The 19,502-nt window shown below is 45.2% G+C and overlaps 1 protein-coding gene across 6 annotated transcripts in view; it reads left to right on the top strand.

Moving 5' to 3' along the window:
- KIF6 (kinesin family member 6) overlaps positions 1 to 19,502 on the top strand; it is a 422,193-nt gene that overhangs the window by 337,607 nt on the left and 65,084 nt on the right. For all 6 annotated transcript variants that reach the window (XM_027524813.1, XM_027524812.1, XM_027524814.1 and 3 more), the window contains exon 15: positions 5,147 to 5,202. In XM_027524813.1, coding sequence (XP_027380614.1) covers positions 5,147 to 5,202 — 56 coding nt within the window. The remainder of the gene's footprint in view (positions 1 to 5,146; positions 5,203 to 19,502) is intronic.

Below are 19,502 nucleotides of genomic sequence, written 5' to 3'. Positions count from 1 at the left end.
TCCATCTCTTTAGGAATCAATCTGCGGTGACCCTGATCCCACCAACCCATCTGCTCCCAGTCCCTCTAGTGACCGAGAGCATCACGTGGACCATCTGTTGGAGGAATGATGGGTCCTAGGAATACAGATATGCGCCTGAGTGGTGTTCCCCAGGGTGGTTAAATTGCTATTCCCTGGGACTTCCCTGGCAGTCTGGTGGTTAAGACTCTGCGCTTCCAATGCAAGGGCCGAGGGTTTGATCCATGGTCAAGGAACTAAGATCCCACATGCTGCCCAGCACAGCCAAAAAATAATTGCTCTTCCCTAACTCTACTTCTAATAGACTTCCTCTTAGAAAGTCTTACCTTCCTGATTATCCACAGCCAGCAGAACCCGTGGGCCTGGGCTCTCCCGTTTTGTTCACTACTTCTCTTATCAAGTAACTCTGCCAACCCAGGGCCCTAGTGCTGCAGCTGGAAAAGTCCAGAAAAGAAGGGCTCAGGACCACCATTACCCCCCAGTAACACAAGCCTTGGTCCAGCTCGGCCTCGTTAGCCAATGGCAAGTAGCTTCTAAGCCCAAGGACTCTTGATGACTCGAATTCCCTCAGCTCCCCCAGAGTGTGGGAGTTGATGCCGAGTTGCAAGAGGGGACCATCCGTGGCTCAGACGTTAGGGCCACTTAGTAGGAGGGATGTCTACCCCTTGTTGCCAGCATGTCTCAGCTCTGCCCCCAGCCTGGGGAAAGTTGTGCTGCCTGCCTGTGACAAAGAAATGAGATGTTGGCACATAATAGGATATCTGCCCTCCAGTAAACTGGAGCACGTGAGCCAATTCTTAAGCTGGATTTTTCAATAGGAGACAATTCAGATAGAAGTGCAATTGAAAATCGCTACATTTTCCAGGCATGACTCATCCTCACAGTATATAATAGCATGAAGAGAGAGGCTGGAAGCCCCATGCTTGGCTAACTCCAGTGCCCAGGCACCACCGGGCTGACTTTCTTTTGTGACGGGTCCCTCATACAAACTGAATCCCCTGTCGCAGGGTCCCATTCAGTAACAAAAGAGTAAATCAATGGGGAGGTCAGCTGCAATTGGAAATGAAGTCGTTGATAATGTGAACGAAACCAAGAAAAGCAACCCCGTCACTCAGTTGAATCCTTTAGATAGAGATTAGAACAACAATACCACACCAACAGGAAAACTGGACCAAGAGCATCCAAGAGCAAATCTAACACCATCATCTGGAAATAAAGTCCACCCCAAATAGGAGTTCCCTGGTTCCTGTTAGACTTCAGTTTTAACCTTTATTATTTTTCCATTTGTTTTTTGTATTTACACCTTGTCTCCTAAACTAGAATTATGAACTCTGAGAGCAAAGATTAGATTAGAATCTTCTCAGTCTCCCCACAGTTTTTTTTTAAAACAACGCTAGCCATAAAAAAGGTATTCAAAAAGACTTTTTTTTTTTGGCTTGAGAGTGACAATTTGAAATTGTCTTTGAGAAACCTTAGCAGCCCAGATGCTGCCTGAGAACTGCTTGCTAGAAGTAGGTGAATGTAGCGGTGGCTTCCTGTGTCGGGGAGGAACCCCTTGGTGGGCGACAAGAGGGCAGCCATCTTGATGGGGAAAGGGGACACGATAGAAAGGAATTTCGGTATTTTAAAAAGTGTAATAGAAATGAACATTGGATCTTCATCACCATATAACAGAGGCAGCCAAGGTGTCATATCAGGAATGAGTCAACAGAGAAAGGAAAGGACATAGAACCAGTCTTTATGATGGGGAAGCGAATTGGACGTTCACTCCATGAATGGGCAACACATTTTTTTTATGTTAATCACCCTAGACAAGAAGACAAAGACTGAAATGTGGGAAATAGCCCAAAGGCAGGCAACATAAATGCAGGGAGCCGAGCAAGTAGCGGTTGAAGTGGTATGGGGGAGAGATGACAGCACCCTCTCAGAGCCGGTGGCGCAGGGTAAAGCTCAGTGGGATGTCAGTGTAGGTACTGAGGACAGAGAGGGGGCAAGACTCCAGGACTGAGTGAAGGGGCTGATGGAGAGAAGGGCAAAGGCTGGTGTGGTGGGTAGGTTAGTGGCATGAGCCCCTGGGTGAGTGTGGGTGCCAGGCAGCGAGGGGAGAAAGGCAGGGAGGTCTTCAGGGAAGGACCTCAGCCCTGCTCTGGATCCCATAGGTTTTAGTTATCTGCAGGGCATCAAACAGACAGAAAACAAAGCAGGACTGAGATCTGGGAGGTGTCCAAAGAGGTGGCCAATGAAGGCGCTGGCCTGAGTGGAGTGCCTAGAGAGTGGGTGTCGTGAGGAAAGGGTCTAAGACTAAACCCTGACCACTGAGGAAAATGAGAGTGTTGGTCACTCATTCATTTCCAACTTTGCAACCCCATGGACTGTGGCCCACCAGGCTCCTCTGTCCGTGGAATTATCCAAGTAAGCGTACTAGAGTGGGTAGCCCTTCTCTTCTCGAGGGGATCTTCCCGACCCAGGGATTGAACCCAGGGATCAAACCGAGGCCTCCTGCATTGCTGGCAGATTCTTTACCATATGAGCCGCCAGGGAAGCCAAACCCTGACCCTTACCAGCATCTAAGGAACAGATTGCAAAAGAAAAGCCTGAAAAGGAGTCTGAGAAGCAACAGTCAGGGAGAGAGGGGGAAAAAAAACAGGGAGATACATGATGAAACGTGGAAGCCAATGGAAGAGAATTGTTTTCACTCTGCGGTTCTCTCACAGTAAATGAATTCTTTTGTCTAGAGCTCAGACGAGGGCAGGAAGAAGGCGAGGGGGTGGCTCTGAGGGAGCTGGGCTGGGGGTTCTGGAGATGCAGGAGGACCAAGACAGGAATGCAAAGCCATGTCTCATCGCTGTTGACTCCCCTCCTTCTCCTTCAGGGCTGGGCTTCCTCAGGCAAGAGTCTGTCTTGACAACGCAGGAGCAGGAAAGCATGTGGGTGAGGTGGCCTGGGGTGGCAACAGCTGCAGAGCGAAGGAAAACGGTCTCTCAGAGACGGCTCAGCCCTCAGCCCACACCTCTCTAGTGGGAAAGCCCTTTTTAGCTCAGCGCTGGGCTGCAGAGAGCCTGGAACAACAGCCCACGGCTTCCCGGCCATGTCTGCCAGCCCGGCGTGGGGCGGCTCTTTGAAGACGGTTGACCACAGCACTCAGCAGCTCCTCGCCACGGGCCCCACACCCCGACACATGTGGGTGACCACCAGGGAGGGCGGGGGGCTCCCTTCCATGCCTGTGAGGGCTCCTCTGCGGAGATGGCCCTCTGTGCCTTCAGAATCTTCCCTTCTCCGGCTCTGTCCTGGTTTCCTCCAGCACTGATATAAATCTCAACAGCTTTGCAGCCTTGCTCTTGTACTTTCCTCATTCCCAAGAATCTCAAGCTTCCAGAACTCTGTGAAACAGGCCATCAGAGGCGTCATTCACTGGGCTGTGGAGGACTATCAAACGCCGTGAAACCACAGGTCCTGAGGATGGACGTGGTACCAACAAACATTTAGAGCCCCCCCGCCCCCCGCCACCTCCACATGGCAGAGCTTAAAGGATGAAGATAGTCCTCATTTGAGTGGCCCAGACAAAGCCTCAGTCTACCTGCCCAGGGAACAGAGGCCAGACTGAGGCCCCAGAGCCCAGCACAGCGACCCACCCATGTTACGAATGTTTGCTGAGCTGAATTCAGTCTGCGTGGCATCCAGTGGGCTTGTACTCATCTCCAGAAGGCAACAAGCCCTAGCTGCAGAAGGGACATATGTCATCTGGGATGAGCCTGAACACTGTTAATAAGGAGCCAGGGTGGGGAGTCCCAAGAAACCTAACACTGAGAGAAAATGTAGTCCCCTTCCCTGGAAACTTCTGTCGGCAGTCTCCAGCCAAGCAGACATGGTCGGAAAATAGCAGTGACGTAATTCACACCTCTTTCCCAGCCAGCCCAGAGCATTCTGGGCACTCTGAGCTTCACTTCTGGTATTCCCGTACCTGGGAGCCCTCTCTTCTCCCCACGTCCTCTAACAAAATCCCGCAGGACTAAAGTGCTTATGGATGGAGCAATAGCACATCTGGGATTTACTGGGATCCAGAAAGATTTGTGGATGGAGCAATAACATTTCCTGAGGGCCCACTGTGTGTAGGCCTAGGCAGCGTGGTTTTCCTAGAGGTCATTTCTACACTTGTCCAGCATAAGACTGGGCTCTCAGGGGGCTTCTCAAGAATACCTTTTGGAAAATAGAAAGGCGTCATTAAGTAAATGTCAACACAGCATCTGGGGGACTAGTATGCAGCCATCTAAAGATAATGGAAAAGTTTCTAAGAACATAGGGAAGGACTTACAATGCTAAATGAAAAAAAAAATCAAAGCATAAAATCATATATATATATATATGTATATGATCTTAACTGTAACAACTGGCTAGAAAGAAAATTAGATCTCAGAATAGGTCTATTTCTGGGTGGGGAATAACGAGGGTTTTATTTTTTTTATTTTGATAGTTCCAAAATGTGGTTTAACATCATCTATAAAAAAAGTAAACAAACTTTTTTCTGGAAAAAGCCAGATAGTAAATATTTTCAGCTCTTCAGGCTCCATAGTCTCCATCACAGCCGCTCAACTGCCTTTTGCAGTGTGAGAGCAGCCTTAGACAGTAAACAAAGGAATCCATGTGGCTGCGTCCCATGCGACTTGATTTATAGAAGCTGATGATGGCGTGAATCTGCCTCATGACCAGCCATAGTTTACCAGTCAGAAAAAAAAGAGAAAAGATCAGAAAAAAAAAGTTCTTTAAATATTCTTTGACTCTAATATCTTGGTACTATGATTAATAGAACACTGCACATAAGGCGTAGAGCCCTGCTTTACTCTGGCTTCTTTGTATCATAAAACATTCGAAATCAAAAGTCGTAAATTAGAGACTATGAGAAGGAAGTTCTACACTGAAGAGAGGAGTAAAAATTCATGACACCAGTAATTAATACAAATTTTATCTCTGCTCTTAAGCCAAATGTATTTCATTCATTTAAATTGTCTTTTTATGTCCCTTTCCATGAAGTTTTATAACAGAGACCTCTCAGAAATCTCTTATTTTTAAAACATAATTTAGGGTGAACAGAAAAGGTTAAACTCTCATTTCTTCTTTTTCCCCGCTCCAGATTTGCTGAAGCTAAGGCCCTGGGAGAAAGCATAAATGAAGCAAGAAGTAAAATTGGTAAGCAGATGACACTCTGTGAGCCTCTTTCACAGGCCATTTTCCTGGTGAAATCAGGTCATGATGTGCTTCCAAGCAGCCGTGAGGACCAGTTTCAGAAGGTCCCTGCCAAGGAGGTTGCTTTGAGAGCACCTCTCCTTGGAAGTTTGTCATCTCTCCCACCATTCATCAGGGAAATCACTTTCTTTTGTCTAGAACTTGAACTGTGCATCCTCATGCAGGCCTGAGTTTGAGCATCCCAATGGGCAAGTTTTGTCTGTCCCTGGTGTTTTCCAGCAATAGCTCAACTGGTCATAACTGTACTATTGCAGCGACGGTTCACATTTTTAAGGGACTGTGGAACACTTTCACACCTCCCAGAGTTATACTTATCATTTTTGGCCAGGTGTGCATTTTTCAGCACCATTTCCTCTCTTTCAGTAACTAGGAGAATGAGAGGCAAAAATGAGTCACTCTGCCCTCCCAGGACTTGGGCTGCCCAATGGAGCTCCCCCAGTTAGGTGAGCATCCCTGGAAAAGCGAGGTTAAGGCAAGAGGCAACCTCGGTAATACTGTGCCTCAGATCTTTGTCAAAGTGAGAGGAAGACGCTTCTTTCACCCGAAGCTAGGAGACACACAGAGACCCATCTCCCAGGCTGGGCAGCTTCACCAAGGGGGTCCCTTGTGGCTTCGTCTCTGTGCTAGCTAAGACAGGAGTTATCTGGTACAGCTGACTCCTGTGTCCCCCTCGTCCCGACCTCTCTGCTCTCGTAAGTGAGGACAGGACAGAAGGCCACTCTGAACGTCCCTTTTGGCTTTTCCTACAAAATATGGCAACTCACAATAGCCTGGGGTCGTTTCAGTTAGGGAACCGGGTAGCCCTGCATCCTCCACTGTGGCCTGAACAAAGAACTGAGGCCAGCAAGCCCCGAGCCACGCCCAGCACCAGGACAAGGATCTCTAGAGTCTCAGAGGTTCTTGACTTAAGGTCCAGCAACTTGGATGCAGGGAAAATGCACCTTTATTTTCACTAACCTCTAACTGCAATTTAGCGCTCCGTCCAATGATGAAAGTCAGCAGCAGGCCACAGTAGAAGTACTAGCACCTGTCACAGTGGAAATTACCAACATTTTCATTTCACAGCACAGTTGGCAGACGTTGTAAAATATCTTTTATACTCATCAGTGCTTCAAAATTACAGTAGTTATTAGACTCACCAGTAGACCTTGTTATTTAATGCACTTATATAAAAGCACATATAGCTATTTCTATTCACAAAACTTTTTAAAATCTTGGTAACTATTTCAATGTAACTGGTCTCTCTTAAAATCCTATGTAAAACTCCCTTCTTGGCTTGAATTCTCAAAACCCCTAAAACCATATGAAAAAAAAAAAAAAACTGAGGGTCAGGAGCACTTTTCTAGAGATAACATTTATAGTTTATCGGACTTTCATAGCGATCAGTGACCCAAACCAATGACGAGGGAAGGGGAAACAGGCCTAAGTGGATTCAGAGCCAGCTTGTCAGAGTCATCTGACTCGAAGGACCTAATGGTCTGGTTTCACTCCTGGGGAGACAAGAGGGGAGGACATTTTATGAATCGTTTCTCCCCAAAAAGTGACATAAAGTTTTGCCCTTGGAAAACATCTAACTCTCTAAACCAAAATCAAACTGTTCCAACACGAATGAAATATACAAACGGTGGAAGTCAACAATGGCCCATTCTAATATACTTAGTGTTTCACTCTGAGTACAGTGTGTTGCTGTCGCAAGTAATTTTAAATTCTCCATAATTTTGATGCAACAACACACATTGATGGATCCAATTTGCCATATTTCTTGAGATTAGGCAAATCAGAGGCTGCCCCACAGCTGCCCAGGCCAGGGATCTGAAGGCTGTAGTTGGTATTCCAGACAATATGTCTGTAATTTACACACAAAAGGTCCAGATGTACTAGAGAGAGCCCTGGGCAAATAAACCTTTGTGTTTTCTGCATAATAATAGAGTTCACAGCAGAGTTAAAACTCAAACATTTATTGCTAATGAGAAAGTGGCTGGTAGTTCAGTGGTGCTAATAAAACCAATGTCACTCTTAAGTCATTTTATGCAAATAATAGGCTTAAGACCCACCTCCTGGCCACCCATCTTTCAGATGCGCTCTTGATACGAGGTGGGGCCAAGGCAAGTGGATCACTGAGACTCAGCCGCTTACGCAACAAGCCCCTGACAGCGCTTGACCACTGTGAGGAGCCCCCAGCACCAGCACCACTGCATCTCAGACACAGGGTTAAGACTAAGGAAGTACAAGGTGGAACTTGTACACATATTTAAAATTTCCGAGGCAACTTTGAAGGAAACTGGTTTCAAGAGATTTACAACATTACTGAGTGTATTTTTTCCTAGGGAGAAATTAAATCAAATGGAATTTTCATCCCCCTACAAGTCCTTTAGTGAATCTAACAGCCTGGAGGTGGGAGCGTGGCACGGATGTGCCATGACGCGCGTAGGGTGATGACTCAGCTCAGCTCCCAGGCTGGGCCACATCCTCTCTCCGGACCCTCGGGCTGAAGTGAGAAGCTGGGGGCGCACGTGCAACTGGCCTGCCGAGGGGAGAGGGAAGCTCTGTCTGTGATCTACACAGCTAGCCCACACGCTTCAACTGCAGGTTGCCACTGTCTTCTCGGGCAATTTGGTTTTTCTCTGATGTTGTGATCCAGAGCTGCCACTTGAATTTCATTCTTTTTTTTAAAGAAATACATTATTTTTTCTAATTTCTGGCTGCACCAGGTCTTCATTGCTGCACACGGGCTTTCTCGAGTTGTAGCAAGTGGCAGCTGCTCTCTGGCTGTGATGCTCAGGCTTCTCCTTTCGGTAGCTTCTCTTGTTGCCAAGCGTGGGCTCTAGAGCACCCGGGCTTCAGTACTTGCAGCTCCGGGGTTTAGTTGCCCTGAGGCACGTGGGATCTTAGTTCTTGGACCAAGGATCAAACGTGTGGCCCCTGCATTGGCAGGCAGATTCTCAACCACTAGGCTACCGGGAAAGCCCATGAATTTCATTATTAAAAATCCCTAGAGTTTATTAGTTCGGGAGCAACCATATAATATCTAATTTTCACATGGCATAATCATTCAACCAAAATTTCCCTGTTATTTTCTTTTCTTATTACAAACCAACCCAAACTGAGTCGATTAAACTCTTGCCACAAACTCTTTTCTTCGTCATTCTCTGTACACCATTTACATCAGTCCTGATGCTGAAACAAGTTAAAGTCAGAAATGGAAGAAATGACTAATTTCTTCAGGATCTCCTCCCTGAATAATGAGGTCTTTGTTTTTGAAAGGAGAGCCATTTTCATTGCATTTTCCTGCCCCATACTCAACAGCATTTAGGCCACTTCCCATCATAGGTTCCATCACATATTCATATATACCCTGCCTCCACTGATCATATCTCTAAAAATGCCATTAAACCACAGGAAAAGGAATAGACGGCTTCCAAAGCAGAGGCACAATCTAGGCCGTTTTTCACGTATTAGAATCCTGGCGTTGGCTTCTCTACAGCAGTGTGCTACCTCTGGCAGCATTGTCTTTGGCCTCAGAGAACAATGAATGGCTGTTCCTTGGCATGAGGCCCACGCTCGCCCAGTCTGGGAACAAGCAGCTTCAGAGGCAGGTGAAATAGCCTGACTGACACGTCTTGGCACCTCTTCACCCTCCACAGACCCCTCTAGGCCTAAGTGAAAACATCCATCAGAGATGTAGCACAGAAGGGTTTCCCCCGGGGAGCCAATCAGTGATCGCTTCAGAAATCACAGGAAATGTAACAGAAGTAGATGTCAGTGAGCAGGGAAGAAGAAAACCCAAATGCTAGAAAAGCTGACAGAACATTCTGGAAGTTTTCCCTCTCCTGCTTCACCTTCAAACAAGGACCGTCAGCCCACCATTTGAACAGTACCCTTTTAAAAAGTGTTTCTCCTGCGCGTCTGGGGTTTGGGTAGGTCATCGCTCAGATCTGGGTCTCCATCAGCAGAACTCGTGGGATTATTTTTCCATTGTGCATCTTCTGTACGTTCATCTTCTTCTGAGGTTTACTTCTGGACCTGCCCGTGCATGTTGGCTTCTAGTATCTCACCCTACATCCAGATTGTCTTGTGAGGCTGTGAAGGCCTCAGTCAAGTTTATTCTCTTGTTACTATTTGTCACCAGCTCCAAATAACTGCACCCACTGCAGCTTCACGGAGCACTGACGCTGGGCCATGCCAAGAACTTAGCAAGCGCATTATCTCATTTAATCTACGCAGAGAAGAACCGCAGTCGATACATGTGTCATAGATTCTAAAATACACAAGTTTTACAGTCTTAACACCTCTGAAGTCAGGAAACATTTAACAATCCATTGGCTGTCTTTTCATTTTAAAAACCTCTTTAATGAGACCAGATCTTACAGTTGATGTAGCCTAGATTCTCTGAAATATCGTATGATCGTTATTTTGCAGATTTTTAAAAAATGGAATTTCAGGGAGGTGGCCTGCTAAGTGGCCAGTCTGGGATCAAAGTGCATTTTTGTCCAACTCCAAAACTTTTAAATACAGTATATTATCTCCATAAATTCAGATTTACCTGCCTCTGAAATTTTCTGAGTTTAATATTTCACTAAGCTATTACTCAGTTTTCCTGAATCTTGTTGCCCTTCATTTGATATGCCCAACAAAAGGCTCATACTAGACCCTAGCTCATGCATATGGAGCCCAAGAAGATGAAAAGGGTCTCTGTAACATGGTTAATGATTGGTCTTTCACCCAGTGGAGCTCAGTGGCAAGGATGAGTGGGTTTGACACCCAGCCTGTCCTTGCTCTCCATCCCTCGTGCACTGGCCCACAGTTGCACTGACCCTTAGAGAGGGATGCCTTTTTCTAATTTGCAGAAAGGTGTGCTGCAGACCTACAGCAGCCCTGGAAGGTTCAGTGTCCCACATGGGTCTCAACTCTCATTTCCAGTGGTTTGCAAAATAAAATAGAGGGGTCGTATGTTCAGGCTCTATACAATTCCAACTGAGTGCACTTACTGATGCTTCAGAAAACATGAGAGATTTCAAATCACAAACTTAGATGAGGTTTAGTAGAAATGGGTGTAATGAAGTACTTATGCTTAGGTACCAAAACAAGCACCAATCAACTGGGCCAGAAAAAGCCTGGTTAAGGGCAGGCAAAGAAATCATCAAGGGCCACAAAATTAAAATATGTCACCATAATGTGAAAAAATGCATGCTCTCAAAATTAAGAAATGCGAAAAGTCAAGGTGACACCCTTTCCCTCTGCCCAGCATTTCCATGTGTGTGCACTGCATTTCCTGGGAATTCTGCCTGTCTACGGGAAAAGAGATGGTTCAGAGAAAAACAGTAAAGTCATGATGAAAATGTTACAAGGGGGATTTTTTGCTTTATTAAGTAATTCATCACATGAATTTTAAATAATAAGCTCTGTTTGCACATTAGTTTGATTTTTTAATTACTCTTATCAAACAAATTTAATTAATTTGTGTTCAATTTGTATTGGCCAGGATGTTTGGCTGTAAGCATGAGAGGAATTTTATTGTCTCATGAAAGCAGGAAATCCAAGGAATGCATTTGGCTTCATGTGCACCCTCCTCCCCATCCTCCACTCCGTCCTCTCCCTCCCTCTCCCTCTCCTCTCCTCTCCTCTCCCCTTCTCCCAACTCAACTGGGTTCTCTGGGAGTCTCTCCCAATTTAGTGGGAAGGTGCTTCTCAAAGGTCTAAGCTAATGTGGACCATAGCAGGGGTCATACAGCATGATCCCCAGGGCCATACAGCATGATCCCCGGGGCCATACAGCATGAGGTGAATGGTGGCCATGCAATTGAAGTTCCTTCTGTATTTATAGCCACTCCCCATCCCTCACATTACGTACTACCTGAGCTCTGCCTCCTGTCAGATCAGCAGTGGCATTAGATTCTCTAGGAGCATTAACCTTCTGTGAACTGCACACGTGAGGGATCTAGGCTGAGGGCTTCTTATAAGAATCATCCTGAAACTGCCCCCACCCCTACACCATCTGTGGGAAAATTGTCTTCAACAAGACCAGTCCCTGGTGCCAAAAAGGCTAGGGACCTCTGGATGATAGATTCATAATCCCAGTAAACAGAGTCTTTTCCAACACTGTTGGCAAAAACCCCTAGAGGGGGAATGACCCATCTGGCTTCTGTCGTGCGTCCATCTCTGAAGGAGACCCTGCATCCAGGGAGTGAAACGTTCTGATTCACTGGTGCTACATCCTATGTCCCCTCCTCAGGACTCAGCCCACCTGCTCCATAGAAGCTGAATACAAGTTTTAGGGAACTGAAGAAGTCTCTGTCTCCAAAGGGAGAAGTACTGGGCCGACAGCAATCATATTCACTACAAACCTCTAAGATATTGATCTGCGGCTTGAAACAGGATACGTCTGTAAAGGAATGGGTAGTAGTTCCTATGAGGGACCAAAACGCTTAGAGTTATTTATCCTGGAAAAAAAGGAAGCTGTGAATGAGGGATTTAAAAACTGGCTTTACGTACCGGTGCCTCTGCTGTAATGGAATAAGTGCAGTCACATACTAAAAAAATAGCAGGGATTGTAGGAAGATTAAGACTGGAAAGGCTTCTCAAAGCCCACGCAATTTTAAAACTAGTGCTCTAATTCAACCAATTACAATCCTAATAAAAAATAATTATATAAATAAAAAGATATGTTAAATTCCTAATGCATAAGGAAACACTATGCAAAACATCCATTTTTCTCCCAAAATGAGGCTATCATGATAGAAGAGCACATAGGAAGGTCTGAGGGCTGAGTTGTGGAAATGTGAACAGCACATGCACAGACAGAAGGGCCCCACAAGAAGAAAGAAGCGCTTCCTTCTAAGAAAGAGCACTGGCCACACTGGACTCAGAGGAGGCATGTGGGGAGAGGGGCTGGGTTCAGTCCTGACCGTCCCCGCTGCCCCCTGGGCTCAGCTCTGCTAGCTTCCTTTGTATTTAACAACCTTTTCTTGAACTTTCTAGAAAAAAACGTCCTATGTCAACAAATGAACCTGTTGTATGACACTGACTCCAGCTCCACCTAACCAATCCCATGTGAGTGGTTCCTATTAAACATAATTGTGTGAGGGCACACTGTGTATTACTTGGTGTTGTGCAGAGGGATCAGTAAATTGTAGCTCATCTTTAAAGAGACTCAAAAAGGAAGAGATGATTTTCAGTTGTATTGAACCTATAGCTGATCATGTGAAACAGACATTTTGTCAGAAAAGGTGACTAACAGAATATAAATTCTCAGAATCACTAAAAGCAGGATAGATTGGCACCTTTTGAGATGACTTGGTGTATCCAAAGATGAAAAGAGCAGAAGGAAGATTTCTTAAAGTCCTTCCCTTAACAATTTAGAATGTTGAAATTCTAAGATGTGCAGTTACCGGAGTGACAACCCATAACCAGTATGACTGATATCTTCATAGACTTGATTGAATGTTTGCTGTCTTAGTTTGGAGATCAGACAACAACAGCAAAATGATTTGAGCAAGCTGGAGGACTGTGGAGTGTATTAACTGACAAGAGGTAACACTAATAATTGTCACATATAAAGAAGGAAGCAGTGATTTGGTTGGAATGTCAGCCAAAAAAAAAAAAAAATTGATGGATGGCTGTCTCCCAAGACTCCTGACAGAGTGGTCCTACCTTAGTGAATGAAACAAGGTCCAGGATCTGGCCCATGCAGGGTGAACTCAGGAGGGCTGTCCCCTGTCAATCATACTCACTATAACCTAGAGAGGCAGTCTATTAATTTACCATGGAGGATGTTCTTTTATAGACAGGAACTCTTAAACTGCCTCTGTCCAAGGCCTCTTCTCCCAGGAACAAAATAGATTCGTTACTGGAAGGTTAGTAAATAAGCATCCCCAAGCACAAAGGGAGTCAAATCAGAGAAGTGTTTTGAGAGCAAGGTTCTCACAGGCACGGTGAAGCCCTGCCAGGCATCCAGTGCCCAGGGGAGTGAATACCCCCACAGAGATTCCAAACAGCCTCCACCCCAGCCACCTCTCTTCTGGGCACAATACACTTTTCTCCAGAAGAGACAATACCATATGCTAGGTTTCTACTTCAGTTCAGTTCAGTTCAGTCGCTCAGTCGTGTCTGACTCTTTGCGACCCTATGAATTGCAGCATGCCAGGCTTCCCTGTTCTTCACCATCTCCTGGAGCTTACTCAAACTCATGTCCATTGAGCTGGTATGCTATCCAACCATCTCATTCTCCTTCGTCCCCTTCTCCTCCTGCCTTCAATCTTTCCCAGCATCAGGGTCTTTTCCAATGAGTCAGCTCTTCGAATCAGGGGGCCAAAGTATTGGAGCTTCAGCCTCAGCATCAGTCCTTCCAATGAGTATTCAGGCTTGATTTCCTGTAGGATTGACTATTTTGATCTTCTTGCTGGCCAAGGGACTCTCAAGAGTCTTCTCCAGCACCACAGTTTGAAAGATAAATGCCAGTACAAAATAAAAAGTTTTTTTTAAAAAAAGAATTAGAAAACAACAGTTTCTCTAGACTCTTAACTTATACTTTCAAAGTTGACCTACATTATTTTCTTTAAAGTGAAATCTCAAAACATCCTGTCTATCCATGCTGTGTATCCATCCATTCTTAGTCCCTCAGTCATGTCCAACTCTTTGTGACCCCAAGGACTGAAGCCCACCAGGCTCCTCTGTCCATGGGGATTCTCCAGGCAAGAATACTGGAGTGGGGTGCCATGCCCTCCTCCAGGGGATCTTCCCAACCCAGGGATTGAACCCAGGTCTCCTGCATTGCAGGCGGATTCTTTACCAGCTGAGCTACAAAGGAAGTCCCCTAAGTATTCAAATATAAATATTCCAAATAGCCACAGATAAAGAAAATGCCTTGGATTATTCATCTTTGAAGACTGTCACTCTGGTATTCTCTAAGTAGATGCTTTCAAAGCCTCCTGTCAATGACCTGCTCCCTCTGATATCTCCTATTATAATACACCCCGGCGTATGCTCCCCACCCTCAGCCACAGACCTGCTCAGTGCAGTGGCTTCCTCTTGGATTTACCTGCTGACCGACTCTTCGCCTTACAGTGAACTTCTCTTTCATATACATAAACCAATTCAAAGTCAAAAAATAGTAAGATTTCAGGGAGAAATATCAATAACCTCAGATATGCAGATGACACCACTATTATGGCAGAAAGCAAAGAGCATCTAAAGAGCCTCTTGATGAAAGTGAAAGAGGAGGGTGAAAAAGCTGGCTTAAAACTCAACACTCAAAAAATGAAGATCATGGCATCCAATCCAATCACTTCATGGCAAATATATGGGGAAACAATTGAAACAGTGACAGATTTTATTTTCTTGGGCTCCAACATCACTGCAGATGGTGACTGCAGCCATGAAATTGAAAGATACTTGCTCCTTGGAAGAAAGCTATGACCAACCTAGACAGCATATTAAAAAGCAGAGACATTACTTTTCCGACAAAGGTCTGTCTAGTCAAAGCTATGGTTTTTCCGTAGTCATATATGGATGTGAGAGTTGAACCATAAAGAAAGCTGAGTGCTGAAGAATTGATGATTTTGAACTGTGGTGTTGGAAAAGACTCTTGAGAGTCCCTTGGACTGCAAGGAGATCAAACCAGTCACTCCTAAAGGAAATCAACCCTGAATATTCACTGGAAGGACTGATCCTGAAGCTGAAGCGCCAATACTTTGGTCTGATGTGAAGAACTGACTCACTGGAAAAGACCCTGATGCTGGAAAAGATTGAAGGCAGGAGGAGAAGGGGACAACAGAGGATGAGATGATTGGAAGGCATCACTGACTCGATGGACATGAGTTTGAGCAAGCTGCAGGAGCTAGTGATGGAGAGGGAAGCCTGGCGTGCTGCAGTCCATGGGATAGCAAAATGTCAGACACAACTGAGTGACTCAGCTGAACTGAACCGAACTGAGATACAGCAATGAGATCTGAGAGCCCAGATCAGGGGCCAGAGCCAGGTCCTGGGGTGGGAGTGGGGCGGGGGTGGGTGGGAATGACGTCAGGAACCCATGCAGCTCCAGAGCCCGGCACACTGCCTGTACCTCCCTCAGGGCCTCTTGCTATCTCTGTGCACATCTGCTCTTGCAACCTGTTGACTCTGCTGACCGTGGGTCGTGCTTGCTCGTGGTTTTGGTCTCTTCTGGCCCCAGCTGTACCTGAAAGCATCCTTTAACTCTGTCCCCAAGGTAACAAGCTAAAGATTTGCTTGTTTCTTAGCTCAAAGTTCCTTAGCTCAAAGGGCTTCTCTGGTGGTTCAGATGGTAACCAATCTGCCTGCAATGTGGGAGAACTGGGTTTGATCCCTGGGTCGGGAAGATCCCTGGAGAAGGAAATGACACCCCACTCCAGTATTCTTACCTGGAGAATTCCATGAACAGAGGAGCCTGGCAAACTACAGGGAGAACTCCATGGACAGAGGAACCTGACCAGATGTAGTCCATAGGGTCGCAAACCGATGCAGAGTCGGACACAACTGAGCAACTAACTCTAGCTCAAAGTTATGAGAAAGAGAACTTGACTGGCCCAGTTTATCTTTTCCAAGCCTTCAGGACAGCCACTGCTGGCAAGCTTAAGAATGTGCTGTCTTTGGATCAGAAACCCGTGTCTTGTCCAGGCAGATGTAACCAGGGAGGAAGAGAGGTCTTGTATTTCAGAAAGTGTCCACCTAGGCAAAAGAAGGTGTGATGGGGAGGTTTATGTTTTATAACCAGAACGTGTTGAGCAGGCACAATAATGGACATCTCATGTCCTCTCGGCTCTATCTCACAGGTGTGAAGGTTTTGCCAATTGAACACTTATAGTTCAGTTCAGTTCAGTTCAGTTGACCAGTCATGTCCGACTATTTTTGACCCCATGGACTGCAGCACACCGGGCTTCAACACCTATAAGGCGACGTCAATTCTTTTATTTCTAGTTTCCCCAGGAAGCACTTTGCCCTTGTCTCTTCATTTTACCGACAGTAATAGTGACCAATCTTTGTAAAGTACATTATAATATATAGGGATTTTATTTATTTTCATCTAGTTAAATTCATTGGTCTTTTCTTTTACAACTTCCTCCAGTGCTTTTATACTTAGGAAGGGTCATTGTAATAGTTATAATGATGAATTGTTCATTGCCTGATATTTGTTTAATGCTTTCCTAAATTTTCTTCTAGTTTTTCTTATTGTTCTATTTTTCACACGCAACTCATTTGGAATTTATTGTGAAATGTGGTATAAGCTGAGGCTGTAAGTTGAATCCTTTTCAAAGAGCCAATTTTCCCAACACCTATTTCATTTAATGAAATGCTTTAAAATAAAATTTCTTCTCCTCATAGCAGAGTAATTTCAGATCTTCAAAAGGCAGATAATGCATTCTAATCTCATCATAGCAGTAATGTGCATTCTTCACATGATCATTTTCATACAAGTATCTCAAAAATAACTTTGCCAGCAGATACTTTTATCTAGACATCAGAATAACCCTGCAGAAAAGTGCCAACTTCTTTTTAAATTAATTTTTATTGGAGCGTAGTTGATTTGCAGTATCGTGATAGTTTCTACTGTACAGCAAAGTGAACCAGCTCTGCATATCCTTATATCCACTCTTAGATTCTTTCCCCATATAGGTCATCACAGAATATGGAGTAAAGTTCCCTGTGCTATACACTAGGTCTTTATTACTTACCAATTTATATGTAATAGTGTGTGTATGTCATTCACAATCTCCCAGTTTGTCCCACCCCCTCCCTCTCTCTCAATAACCATAGGTTTTTTTTCTATATCTGTGGCTCTGTCTGTAAACCAGGAAGCTCGTGGACGGGGAACGACAGGCACGTATCTGTGAGTGGTGGACCCCGCAGGCTGAGGGCTCTGTCAACACCCTCTGAAGGGAAAAGAGGTAGTCTTTAAACACAGCAGCATGAGCTGGGCTCCCCTTACACATTTGCTGGAGGAAGGTAGTTGGCACCACGTGAACAGTGGTAACTGAAGTGGAAGTGGGGGTAGGGGCTTTGTCAGTGATGCTGAACAGGGAAGAGCTGAAAACAGCCGGTTTGCTATGTCCACTGTCAACCACCCTGAAATCACTGATGAGCCCCCTGCTGAAAACCACCAATAGTTTTCCAAAGCACAGCGTATGCAAGAGTGGGCCTGTCCCCACCTCACCCTGCTCTGCTTGGGGTGGAGATGGCCATGGCTTGGTGTTGGCCTCAGGTAGTAACAAGACCCTGTGGACCAGCCCTGCTCTCTAACGCTCAGTCTGCACCACAACTTACTTAAGCCTGAAAAAGGCACGCACAGCTCCACAGCAAGGCTGCTAGGCACTGCTCAGACTTTCAGAAAAGGCGATGAAACTCCACAGAGAGACATTCTCACAGCCACTACAGGGACTCTGCGCTCCCCTTCCAGCAGGTAGGTGTCTGTGGTTAGGCAGCGTTAAAAAGCAGGGACACTCCCTCCCAAGCACATCTGGACTGCATCCCTCATCAGGCATCTCATGAACAAAAGCCCAACCAGGCAGCTTGTGTGGGGAAAGTCCTAACAACAGGACCCCGGGCAGCTGCCTGAGCAAATCTGAAAGGAGGCCCAGAGGCAGAGAACCAGAGGCAGTGCCACAGGGACTCCCCAGAGTCTAGGATCGATGTCTGGTCAGTGCTGCGGGTGCCCGAAAGGACTGGGATATTGCAAGAGATGTTTGCAACCAACTATCAGGTGTCTAAGCACAGATTTTGGGCCACTTAGAGTCAAAGAAATCAAGTCCTCATCGTAATAATAATAACCAACTTTGACAGAGGTGCTATTATAATATGATCCTCTTAATATAGATGAAGAACCTGAGGTCTACAGAGGCTCATACACATGCCCAATAATACACAGCTAGTAAGGGGCAGAGGCAGAACTCGAACCCACTTTCTGCTGGACTCTAAGGCCAGTGCCCTCACATGGCAGAAAGTTCACAAGCCAACTGTAAAGGAGATATTAGGTCACACGTCCTCTCTGAGTTAAGTTAATGAAAAGAAAGAAAAGGAGTCAGTGAAGGAAGCCTTTCCCACCGTTACTCCCAGGAAGATAATGAAGGAAGCAGAGAGGTTGGCAGGAGCTGAAGGAGGGCTAAGTCAGTGACAGGACCCTTACTAGCCTCTCTCTAGAGCTTAAAAAGTTATGGATTCTTTTCAGGATTATCTTTGTACTTTTTTAATTGCACAAGTGATTCATGGGTGCATTTTGCTCTGGAATGCTCAAACACTACAGTAATATACATATCAAGAGGTAAGAATCCTCTTCATTTCCTCTCCCTGGAACCAACCAAGACCCTTCCCCAGAGCAGAGAAACCACTTTCAACAATTTGATGCATGTCCTTCCGTTCCCTTCTGGGCATTTGGGCATAGATAGATGATCGAAAGATAGGGAATAGATAGGTAGATAAATAATAGAGAGATAGATATATAGACAGAAGTAGACCTATTCAAAGATGCCTTATCTTGTTGAATAAATAGGACCATAAAGTACATGTTATTCTGCACGGGTCTACTGCTCACCATTTTTAATGGGGCCACATTTAAGTATAAGTGAACCATGATCTATTTAACTACTCCCTTGTGAGAGAAATTTCTTTTTTTTCCTCCAATTTTTCTCTGTCACAATGCACGCGTTTTTGTGTACAAACATGAGGTAGATGCCAAGTAGAGCTGAGGAGAATGGTAATGGATATGTATTTTCAATTTTCTTGAGTACTCCCCAGTTGCCTTTGCAAAAGGGTTTCATTAGTTTATATTCCCATCAGTGTGTGACAGTACTCATTCCTCTGCATCCTTGCTTTTACATGATAATATCAGTCATTTTAGGCTTTGCCAGTTGGAGAGCAAAAAAAAAAAAAAAAAAAGGTATCTCTTTATTGTCTTAATTTGCATTTTGCTGACAGCTGGTGGAAGTGAGTGCCTCATATCCTCTGCCCATTGGTTGTTGAATTTCTCTATTTGATTTGCAGGAGCACTTAGTACCGTCTGGATATTGGGCCTTTCTCTGTGGAACGTGTGGCAGATGTTTTCTTCCAGTCCGTCACTTATTTTAATTTTCTCTTAAGGTTTTTAGGAAGAACCCAAGGACAGTTGCCTCTCTCTAATTTTTAAAAATTGCCTTGGATAATAAGACTGATCTGTCTTTTTTTTTTTCCCCCCAAACTTTATATTTTGTATTGGGGTATAGCCAGTTCTCAATGCTATGATAGTTTCAGCAAAGGGA

This window comes from Bos indicus x Bos taurus, chromosome 23, assembly GCF_003369695.1.
Source record: "Bos indicus x Bos taurus breed Angus x Brahman F1 hybrid chromosome 23, Bos_hybrid_MaternalHap_v2.0, whole genome shotgun sequence".
Classification (NCBI taxonomy): domain Eukaryota; kingdom Metazoa; phylum Chordata; class Mammalia; order Artiodactyla; family Bovidae; genus Bos; species Bos indicus x Bos taurus.
The sequence above is the reverse complement of the archived record's forward strand: the minus strand, read 5'-3'. Positions and strand labels throughout refer to the sequence as shown.